The sequence below is a fragment of the Wolffia australiana genome, chromosome 7 (genome assembly GCF_029677425.1).
Source record: "Wolffia australiana isolate 7733 chromosome 7, ASM2967742v1".
Classification (NCBI taxonomy): Eukaryota; Viridiplantae; Streptophyta; class Magnoliopsida; order Alismatales; family Araceae; genus Wolffia; species Wolffia australiana.
Window position 1 is genome coordinate 14834049 of NC_135841.1, and position 12136 is coordinate 14846184.

Below are 12136 nucleotides of genomic sequence, written 5' to 3' on the forward strand. Positions count from 1 at the left end.
TATTCCAATCACTGTAAGCAGCCACGGCTGGAAGGATCCATACAGTATCCAGCTTTGGCAACTTGAGCAAACATTTCAAAATAATTGATTCAATGTGATTGTGTAAAACCCTTGGCTACCATTTGAGCCGCATTGCATTTCAGTTCAGCATTTTCTTGATAATTTGGGAGTATAGACCCATTTACCTATAACCGCTTTCTCACAAGAAGTTAGTAGTACCAGCTCTGAAGTGTCATTTTTCTTCTACACTGCCATTGACTCCACTCAGTGCTACGAAGAGCTTGCTCAAATGACTTAACGGACTTCAACTTTATCAACCTTGGCGAGAAATGTTTGATAAGCATGACTTAAGAGATCATAGGACAGATAATTGACAATGCAATAACTTTTTACACTACGCCACATCCCCTTACAGAATGCAATAGGCCAATGAAGACCTTCCTCAGTCTGTTGGTTCGCCTCTTCAGACCCCAACTCGAAAGTAACAAAAGTTGCATACATGTTATACAGTCTTTCATGGAATATAGTTAAGCACATGAGTGCTCACAAGGATGGCCACTTCCCAGTAAAATTGGAGACATCTTGGTGGAGTAATAAACTCCTTAGTCGACACAACATAACGGATCCGTCTCTCAATGAGCACAATTCGTTGAGGTGAATGACGATTCGTGAATGATATCCCTCTGCTCAAAATAATCAGATATTATATTTGCAAAGTATTCATTGGCATTGTTTGATCTGAACCTTTTTATGGTGACCCCAAATTGAGTCGGAATCATCTCATAGAACTTCTTCAGTACTTGGCTGATTTCTAACTTTACCTTTAATGAGAAAGTCAATGTGTAACTAGCTGGGGCCCCCAGACGTAATTGTGCACACCAATAAAATAGAATTTGAGTAGGTTCACCAACATGGCTAAAAGCAGCTCTTCTGTGTGTCTAGTTGACATGCATCATAGACTTGAGATTTAACATCAACACCAAAAAAACAAAGAGGAAATAAACATTTGAGAATTTCAAAAAATGGGTGTCCTAGTCAGTTGTGATGCAATAAAATTCTCTTCAGCCTACTCTTCTGATTCCCTTGGCCCTAGAGGTGACTATCTGCCGAAAAGCACTTGTGATCTCTCTCCTTCAGACATAGCAGTCCTCCATCACCCCTAATGTTTTAAGACTTCCCTGCCTAATAAAGAAAATATCCATCACAATTCAGAATGATTGAGCAGCATGTACCAAAAACCAAATTCTGAGGGGAAAGCAGCATGGCCTTCAACTTTGGGACATGTAAAATATTCTTAACAATTCCCAGTCTATCCAGCTTAGCATCAACAATACCAGCCACCTGAAAAACTCCACCAGCAGTGATAAACTTTATCTGACCATCAATTCTAATGTATGTGATAAATTTAACATTGTAAGAGGTCATATAGTAGGTGGCCCCAATATCCAGGACCAACATGGAATAATATAGTGACGAAGTCCAAAAGAGATGGCTCACTCACCGCATCTAATGAAGAATGAAGCACTAAGCATGCCCGTTAGCTTAGCCATGTCTTCTTTGAGTGATGCGTATATTGCGCTCTTGGGAAGCCCTTGAGATTCACTCACTTCAGCTCCCTGAGTTTGGAAACATTGACCTCCTTATTTTTCCCTTTCCTCTCAGGATATCCATGGAGCTTGAAACCAATCTCCTTGGTATGCCGATTGTGTTTGCAGTGGTTCAAAATAGGTTATCTCTCGGATCCTCCTTGATAATTCAGTCCATTTCTTGAGTCAGATTTTTTGCAAATGGATAATTCAGTCCATGCTCCTTCACCTTCTGCTCTTCCTCCTGTGCTTTAGTTAGTGGAAGAGCTCACTTGGAGAGCAAGGCTGATGAGTCATGTCTCTCATCAACAGAGCAGACCTTCACTCTGCTTTCCTCCTCCATGAGAGAATGGATAGCTTCATTTAAAGTTGGTGCTGTCTCCAGGTGAATAATCTGCATCCTCACTTCTTCATATACGGGATTCACACCTACAAGAAATATAAGGATCTGGTATTTAACAGTGTGTTGCCTACTTAGCTCGTCAGGAGATTGGACAGGCCAATAGAAATCTACTTCATACTTAAGTGCTTTGAACTCACATGCATATTCCATAATAGACCAGTTACCTTGTGTCATTTCTTGACCTTGTTCAATGAGAGCATAAATCATCCAGATATTGTTTTTCTTGGAACAATTTGTGTGGTTCTGATCCCACATTTTGTGGAACCATTTCTAGTGTCACATAAGATCAAAGTCGTGAAACTTGTCATACAGCGGCTCAAGTGCCAAGAATCCAGGTTTGGATGAAGGACTCCTCTGCATCCCAGGCTTTAAACTCTGGGCTATCTTCTGCCACTTGGTCGTTCACCCAGTGTTTATTCAAACAACTAGACTTTATTGTCAACATAATAAACTTTTTGCCACTAACAGAAATTCGTACCAGAGAATTTAGCTTTTTCAGGTATCGGAGGCAATGGAAGAAGGGTTCTTATAGAGACAGGCTTCTCTTCATAGTGTTGTCGATTGAAAGTCACTCAAATTCCAAATACAACATCGTGCTCCATAGATGTTCAAGGAAAGACCTCTTCTTTCTGATATGATCCGCCAAAGAGTTTACACTCTGAGGCCCCAACAGCAGCCCACGAAGCCCAACCAAGCCCAGCCCACTACGAATCCTATTTAAGCCAGGCTATGATTGAGGAAAAGCAGGAATTAAGTGCTAATCGTGAGTCTCTCCTTCTCTCTCTTGTTATCTTCATCACCCCTCTCTTCCGAGTTGTGATTCTGTCTCCTAATTGCCAGCAGAACGACATCGTCCTCCTGGGCCACAACCTTCTTCGATGTTCCGTCATCTCACTCCTTTCCCTTCCCGTTTCTTCCATCCTTAACCCACGGGAACTCTTATCTTCTCATTTTCTCTCTTCCTCGTCACTCGCTCTGTTCTCTCAGTGAACGACATTTGAAATGTAGAATTGGTTTATTGCACTTGGAGGTTATTTGTGAAGTACAAGCATCGATTCTCGGTCAGGACCATCTGGGATTTTATCACTTTCTAGTGAAAACAGCTCCTGGTAGAAGCTGACAATGATCTGCAGCGGAAGGCAATCACGATTGAGCCAGAGGCACTCTTGTTATGGCTCTGATATCATGTCATCTCTACTGCAGCAGAATAGAACAGCTGCTGAACTCCACATTTAGGGTTTCATAAAGAAAAAGACAACTTTATTTTGTACTCAGAGTCGAAGGCATATATGCCTAGGAGATACTCTAGTAGGCTTAGGCCCAGACTGGCTGCATGCCCACCCCAAACTAATGTGACTTAATTCACATAAAGAAGACACTTAAAAAAGGAAATGAAAAGTACAGTAGGGGGCTATATTTAAAAACGCTATTCATAGTCCTCTAGACAGGTGAGATCTGCACAACCCTAATATCCATCTTGAAGAAATCTTGCTCGGAAACTCAGGGTTCTAAATGTGTTGGGTATCTTGCAAGAATACCAAGTGCTTACCGAGGAAAATAATTTTTCTAAAAAATATCATTTATAAGAATAAATCATTGACAAAAAACGATTATCAAAAAACTAAATTGAAATGGGTTTGAAAAAAGTTTCTTTAAGAAAATCACACTGATACTGATGCACAATGCTTTTCAAGTCAACACCGTGGACTGAACAATCGTGCAAAAAAAGAATCAATTGCTTTTCCCCCAACTATTATGATCTACTTTTTCTTTCTTATTCATGTTACTTGAGGAGTAGAATATTCTGCAATTTCACTTTGGGGACTTGCCCATTTAAGGAATATTGCACTAAATGATAATTTACCACATCATGTAACACCAATTCGATTTTTCTTTTAATTTTCAATTTGTGTTGTGGCCTAACACGATTTTCCATAAGCTTAACCTGTACATACTTCAAAAGAAACATTTTCCAATGAACAAAAGTATGAGATGGCCTATAGAAAGCATTGATGTTAGAACTGTGAGGTTGCAATAAGTAGGACATAATATTGTGTAAAAATATCTACAAGTAAAATAAAGTACCAGTATATGTGAAGCTTTTGATCCAGAATGTAGGCCAACATCATATGATGAAAAATGGGCCCATTCACTAAGCTTAAACATCCACCTACAACATGAAGGTAAAAAGCTGATGTATTAACTTGTGGACCCCTGTTTGAAATAAGATGAACTGTGCCTACCCATATGAAGCCTGCTTTTCTGTTAGGAATCCACCGGTCATTATTTGATTTCCGGTTCCCTCATCAAAACATAATGTCAGGTGAATCACTGCATTTAGCCGGTCCAATCCTTCAAGTTTCTCACCACAAACTGGACAGGTGCTTATAAGTGTTTCCCTGCAGAGAAGAATCGGAGATAATAAAAAAATGTATTCATCTTTTCGTATAAAATTCAAGGATAAAGTTCATTAAAAATGAATGACTGGTGGATTCAGAAATGACATAAACTAAATTCTTACTTTTCCTGATGAGTAGTCAATAGAATTGCCAACTCATCCACACTGACGGCTCCATCACCATTCTTGTCTGCTTCTTTAAATAGTTCTTCTTTCTACTTCACAGAAAACAACCAGAGATTTTGATTCATACACTCAAACATTATGTCAATTAACTATGCATATGAACTATGTACCTTGGAAATGGCAGTACGGTTACCAAAAGCAGTGATCAAGTCAGAGAACTCAGATAAGGAGAGAATACCATCTTGATTGTAGTCCTGAGAGAAAAATTTTCTTAAAATGTAAGGATAAAGTGTCTGGAAGTTTGTGATTGAGAATTAAAACTGTTATTGTGTCCGCTCTTCAGAAGGTAGACATGATATTGTTGGAAAAGATTAATATTGGATTAGATAAATACAGGGAAAAAATTCCTTTGATCAGCTATGAAACAAGAAACAGTTGACGCTTCAACAAATTTGCGTAATGTCCCATCAAGTTCCCGATATACTCATCCTCAACACAAAGCACTGATACCAAATGATATGAACTGATGTAGTTAGTATCATGAGATGCAAAGATGAGGGGCGGGCAGCAGGATAGAATGTCATGGAAGAGCAATGACTTACAGGTGGGCGGACTTGACATCACCAAGGAGGAGGGGTATAGAACAATATCAATACATGTTAGATCACGCAGTACTAACTTATGGGTCAGAGGCCATGTATATGTAATAGAATAACCCTAGGGGATAATGGAAAACCTAACTGAGAGCAGCTGACTGAGAGGACCCAATAGAGGCCCAATAAGAGCCCACTAAGGGCCCATTAAGGGTCCAATAGTGGGGAGCCCATTAGGGCTAAATATTAGGTCCAATAAGGACCTAATATTTACTGGGCCTGATGAACATCAGGCCCAGTCTCCAACGGTCAGGAAACTGACCGTTGGACATCCAGCTGCGAAAAGCAGCTGGATGTAACCTTTCCAACGGACATATTTTTCAAAAATATGACCGTTGGAAAGGCTGTTCTCTCTCTTGTTTAAAGTATATAAAAGGGGGCACTGGTGAAGTAAATAAATGATCCATTTTTCTGCCCAATCTTCTGTGCATCTTTCTCTCTATCTCTCTCCTCTCCCATCCTCTCTCCCATCACTTACAATACATAATATCCTTGTAGCAAAAAAGAAATGCATAAAACTCGCCCATGTGTTATTCTGGAAATTATATTTGAAATATCAGGCAGAAGACCAATCTCCCTTATAAATACGCGATTCCAATCGCATTTGCTTTGCAAAAGAAGTTCGAACCTCTGCCACATATAGCTCCACAAAGAAAATCATTCCATAATCACATCCTTCTCCCACTCCGCGTTCTTATCGGGTGTCTCATTCTGTCTGCCTGTAATGGCATCTGCTTGGCTGTTACAACAAAGTTGTCACATGCAACAGCATGAGATGCTGTCTTGGTTAAGTTCTCTGTCTGTGGACTCCTATGAGGTACCATGTGCCCCATTTTCTTCTTTTTCCTTCCATAGCTAACTCCAACACTGTATTGTCGCCCTTCCCATCGATCGATACTTTGTCCCCAAGGAGAAATTCTAGAAACTGCCAAGTGAATTACATATACAGTTTCCCATGTAGAATCTTCCAATGGTTGCCCTTTCCATCTTTGCCAAGCTGAAGTCATGTGTGCTGATTTTGACTGCCACTCCATTTATGCATTCAGATCTTGGGGAATCAATTGTGACTGCCCCCATCCTGAAATATGAGAAAGATAGCGGAGGACACACTTTCCTGGAAGATTGATTCTGTATGCAACAGATCCAATGATCACAAGTACCTTAAAAGATCCAAAATTTTGGGGGAGAGTTTTTCATTGGTATGCGTGGCGAGGGAACTCATTTGATATGGAAATAACTGCAAGTAAACCACGTCTCCCACCTAAAGCTGGACGCCTCTTCTATGTTGATCTGTTGTCTCCTTCATCCATGCTTGGGGCCTATGGAATTTCTATTTAAATATATCAAACATCTGATCCTTTTCTGATAGTAATGATTTCACTACCACTACGGGTGAAGTTGGGAACTCGTAGTGCAAATAATTGGGAGAATCTTGGCGACAAACACTTATATGAGGCAGTTTGGAGAGAAAAAAGATAGGTCGTATTGCACAAAATTCTACCAAGTGTATCCTTTTGACCATTGCATTGGTTGTTCAGAAACAAAACACCTTAAATACGCATTTAGACATTGATTGTCTACGTCTGGTTTACTGTTTGTTTGGGGGTGATAAGGCAAGCTTATTTGTCTTATTACCCCGTAACCTGCATAGTTCCTTCCATAAGACACTAGTGAATACCTCATCCTCTTGTCTGATACCATTGACAAAGGATATCTTTTTAAAGTATGTTTTGATTCACCGGTTGCAGAGAATGGATGTTTAAATGGGATTAAATGGCCATGCATGCTGAGCTGATCCATTATTACCATGATACAACCGAACCCTTGTGAGCCTGATACAAGCCTTCAAGACAAAGGGAAAATCAAGAAATGCTCAAAAATAAAAACTCTAACGACTCGAGGCCCCATGAGAGGGGGTCTTTTTGGTGTTTCCTTCGTCAGTGCACATCTTCTCTATCCCTCCAAGACTATTACCTGAACTCGTTGGGGCGCGAAAGACTGGACGGGAGCTTCTAGTCGCCATTCTGTTAAGATACTCCAACAACTCTTCTCTATTAAGGGGAGGATATGATAAAATCCCGTCTCAAGGCTTTGCCAATGCCTAGAAATGAGATTGACGTCTCAAGTACAACGTAACCAAATTAGGTCTGGGGAGGAGAGGAGAGAGGATAGGAAGCTTAGAGAGAGCGGGAAGATCGTCGCCCCGAGTTTCCTGTAGCGGCCGCCGGCGCTGCAGGGAAGAACTTCTGCAGGACGACAGGGGAAGAGAGATGAGTGGGGAATAGCGATTCCAAGTCGCTAAAGAGAAAGAACGGGGTGGGAACTCACGGGTACCAGTTTCGTCCTTTTCCCCCAACCCCTAACACCCTTAAATTAGGGTTGCTGTTGGGCTCGTGGCTGCTTGGGCTTCCTGGGCCGCCGGCGCTCATAAATGCGGCCTGGTATCGTATCACATTCTCCCTTTTCTTTTTCATCTCTGTTGTGCCGATCCATCAGCATTGTACGGAAACGCTGATCCAGTGTTATTTCTTGAAGATCATGACCACTGTCATAACTGTTGAATGTACGGGCAGAATAAAGCCCAATAAACAGTGTATTACCTATCGGGCTTAAAATAAAAGCCTAATTATTATTATCGGGTCCATATGGCCCATTATTCGATTTGAAATATCAAATCGGGTAAGCAATAACGGCTAGTTTTCTAGCCGTTATTAACGGCTAGTTATTGCCCTATAAAAGGGATTATGAGATGTACTTCTAAGTTGGCTCTTGTTGAATATATTTTTCTAGTTCTTCATCTTGTCTTCTCCTCACTCTCTTTTCTCTTGCAAGCTACTAGAAGAATCGAGAATAACAACGACCTGAAATCCTTTGATAAGATCCATCAAGATGTGTTCAAAAAATAAGTAGAGGCTGCAATAGTCTTGCCGGGATAGAGAAGAGATTTTGTGTGTCTGACATATATGGCTTTCATTTACATAAGATTTAACTCTTTGCTTAACCCTTGGCCAATATAATTCTTGAAAGATGTGTTGATTGCGCAAGAATCCTTCATTGCCCCTAATCACAAAATCATGAAAAATATTTAAGTATCAACAGAATGATCCCGGAACTAGCTGGTCGGTCTAGTCTGTCCTTACATAATGGAGCGCAACTGATGACCTTATAATTCATAAATCCTGTCTCCTAGGAGATTAATACTGCAAAAATCTTCCATGTAACTTCATGGTTGATCAATTGTTTATTTGAGGTCGTCATCATATTGAACTCTGCTAATGGAGATGAACGGGAGAGAGCTTCTGTCACTCCCTTCTGCTTCCCTGGCTTGTAACCAAAAGACAAATCAAATTTGAAACGCTTAAATAACAACTTACCATAAGGATCATGGACTTGCATCCATGAAGGGAGATATTTCAAAATATAATGATGAGTTTAAATCACGATAAGTAAATAAATGAGAAAATGTTCCCACTCTTGAACTGTCATTATTATAGCCATCAACTCTCTCTCACAGGCAGACTTGACGTGGCTTTGCGTGGGCAACATTTGGCTAAAATACCAGTCTTACTTCTTGCATAATGACACTGGAAATTATCTTATCAGAAATAGCATTCTCACCACAATAGATAACACGCGCCGTGCAAATGATTGTTCTGTCACAAAGGGATCCTGTTGAAAGTTCAAAAGAAAAAATTTAGATGAACCCGTTCAAGGTGAAAGATAACGGGAGAAGAAAATTCCAAGATGTGTGTACCTCCACATAAAATGAAAGTTTTATTGTACCAACGATTCCTTTAGATGGCAATGGATCTACCAAATTAAATGTATGATCAGTAAAGGTGTCCTGAAGAAGACAAAGTACTTTGTTAGTGACTTGTAAAAAGAATGAAAGCTGTTCAAAATATAACAACATATAGTATTTGATTATTGATAATTGATCCCTCAACTAGAAGCATGTAAAATAATGAAAATTTGAGATATGAGTTTATCATCTGGGACATAATTTCTTATTTCCTTAATTTCTTCCCGTTTCTACATTAATGGGCCTAAATATTATCTCACTACATGTATACCACAACTTGGTATTAAGCCAGGACTGTTCTCATTGTTCAAGACAAGTTATTTCTCCCAAAGGTTCTCCTCTAGGAGTCCACAATCAAGAACTGGAGACAACTGCCACTACTGCCACTATTGCAGATATGGTTCGTTAGCATCTCTATGCTTACCTGGAACATATTTTGCTATCTCTCATCAGCCTGAGTTTCATCCTCTGCTGTTAACTGAAGAGGTGAATCATGCATTCAAACTTGTGTTGGCTTCGACACAAGAAAGGCAACACACCAAGTTGGTTATCGCCCATTGTCGTGAAGCTTCTCCAGCAGCTGTTGTTATCATTGGGTGTTGGAAATTAGTCAGTAGGCATTTGTCACCACCGTAGCCAATATCCATGCTAAGGAGTGGGTGAAAGACAAGGGTTGAAGTTTTCCCGAAGCAGGTGTGACCGTAGTTGACCCTCCTGAGATGAAGACTGTTTGTGTGGTCCGTACCATTCTCATCTAAGATGACATCTTGTTGAGCCTGAGAATTTAGAGTCATTATACCAAATCTTATCAATGACATCAGAGAAGTCTGATTATAATCGTCTGTGGGGAAGCAAGAATACAACAGAAAAGCTTACGGTTTCATTGCTTTACATTTAGATATATAAAAATACAAAGAGAGTTGAATGACTCTTGTGCTGTTAACAGGAAGAACGGAATCAACGGGATATATTGCAATGGCCATACTTCCTAAATATCTTGGTCAGATGATGTACTTATGTGTTCCCATGCAGGTATTATTAACACCTCCCCTCAAGCAGGAGAATGTATATCATTCCTTCGTATCTTGGACACCAGAGACTCATGAAGATCACAGGGAAGGCTTTTGGTAAGTGAGTCCATTACTCTAGTTTCATGGGTATGTAGAAAATCTCCACTACTCTAGTTTCTCCTTGATAAAATGAAGATCGATCTCCACATGCTTGGTCTGGTCATGCTGGAAAGAGTCATTGGGCCAAATTGATGGCCAATTGGTTGTCACAACAAAGAGTGATAGATCGTGTAGTAGGAGCTTCAATTCACAAAGGATCCCTCAAATTCGGAGGGCTTCACACATTCCTCTGACCGGGGCTCAGTATGTGGACCCTGTACTGAAGAGAGAGACAAACTTTCACTTCTTGTCATGCCAGGTGATCAAGCTCCAACTAAATAAGAGGATAATAACCGGAAGTATGGTCAACCTCGTAGCCAGCATTGTCAGAGTCAATGTAAATTTCCAAAGAAGGTGACTGATCCCAATGGAATTTCCAGAGTCAGCATAGTCAGACGAAGTCCAATAGTCCCCTCTAGATACCGAAGGACCCTGTGGCCAGCCTACATATGAAAAAGTTTAGGACAATGCATAAATTGACTAAGTAGATTTACAGCACAAGAAAAATAAGGCCTAGGATGTGCGAGATAAATAAGTTTATAAATAAGCCATTTATAGGTGAACGATCTGTCATAGAGTCATTGTCATCCTGTTTAAAATTTGAATTAACTTCTAGATGATTTGAAAGGAGTTGGAAATGAAGATGGCCGGTTTAATTCAGGAGATCATTGATATATTTAGTCTGAGAGAGTGTGATGTCATCAGATGAATGAGCCACCTTGATTCAGGAGTCCCTGAAAAACTAGACAGGACTTATGTCGTTCAAGTTGACCATCAGCAAAGCACTTGACGAATAGTTTTGTTGCCATGTGAGAACAAGGTCTGTTCTCATGTATGATTGGCATGCAAAGCCACCATTTCGTCATCCATTGAGGGGTTGAACCATAATCTAATAGATGAACTTGGGAATAGTGAGCTTGGAGGTCTATTTAGAACGTTTAGGCCAGGGTTTCCATTATCATAAGTTAAGACGCATTTAAGGAAATGGATGATGGCAGAGCAAAGAATCATCTGTAGGTTTAGAAGGTGGGTCAATTGGAACTGAACACAGAGTATGAACTGTCTGGGAAAGATTTCCCACCACTGGCAGAGTAACAGAGGCACCTCTAAAATGCCTCCGAGTAAGACGATGAGTTATTGTTGGGTCTAGTGTTCGCCCGCCCCGATACCGGTACCAGATGATGGTATCGGGATGGATGCTGTATCGGATATCGGAAAGGCAATTTTCCGGTATCCGTTCATTCCTATATCCAGATATCGGATATCGGTATCGGATATCGGTTGCTACAGTGCCGATATCCGATACCGATATCAGTCTCGATGTCGAGATCTGTCTCCGTCTCAGGGGGAAGGATGACGATTATAGATATCGGGTGTGGATATTGGTTTTCGATATCCAACACCGATATTTTTATAAAAATATATTTCATTTATTATTAAAGAGCGATTAGACGAATCAACTTGCGGTAGAGGGTATTTAGAGCTTTTAATTTGTTTATTGGCGCTGTAATATATACAAGTCGAACTTTTTTTTTCTTCCACATGGGATAACAGCAGGATTCCGACTTAATCCCATATGGAAGATAAAGGAAATTTCAGCCTGTATTTATTAGACGAAGTATTAATATCATAAATATATATTATATGTAAGCCGATTATAATATAAAGAAAATCTATTAAATATAATATTAATTCATTTAATATATACCTTGCCTAATATATACAGCGCACGATTTAAAATATCTTCCACATGGGATAAAAGGATTCGAATTTTAATATGAACTGCGAATCCTGTTATCCCATATGGAAGATAAAAAAAAATATTACACTGTATATATTGATCGAGGTTGATAACATATCAAAACGTAAGTTGTTAGATTTAAATAAACAAATTAGTGAGATAGATAGCTTATCGATACCAGTACCGATATCCGGATACCGGTTCCGATATCTGGATATCAAAAACCGATATCCGGCATCCGGTATCCGTCTCCAACAT

At 39.9% G+C, this 12136-nt stretch overlaps 1 protein-coding gene across 1 annotated transcript in view; it reads right to left on the bottom strand.

The window, feature by feature from the left end:
* The window catches only part of LOC144705125 (phosphatidylserine decarboxylase proenzyme 2-like), a 38788-nt gene that overhangs the window by 15639 nt on the left and 11013 nt on the right, over positions 1–12136 (bottom strand). The window contains exons 6-11 of the mRNA XM_078577665.1: positions 8921–9010; positions 8785–8835; positions 4684–4767; positions 4511–4602; positions 4233–4388; positions 4075–4159 (exon numbers count right to left, since the gene is read on the bottom strand). Coding sequence (XP_078433791.1) covers positions 4075–4159; positions 4233–4388; positions 4511–4602; positions 4684–4767; positions 8785–8835; positions 8921–9010 — 558 coding nt within the window. The remainder of the gene's footprint in view (positions 1–4074; positions 4160–4232; positions 4389–4510; positions 4603–4683; positions 4768–8784; positions 8836–8920; positions 9011–12136) is intronic.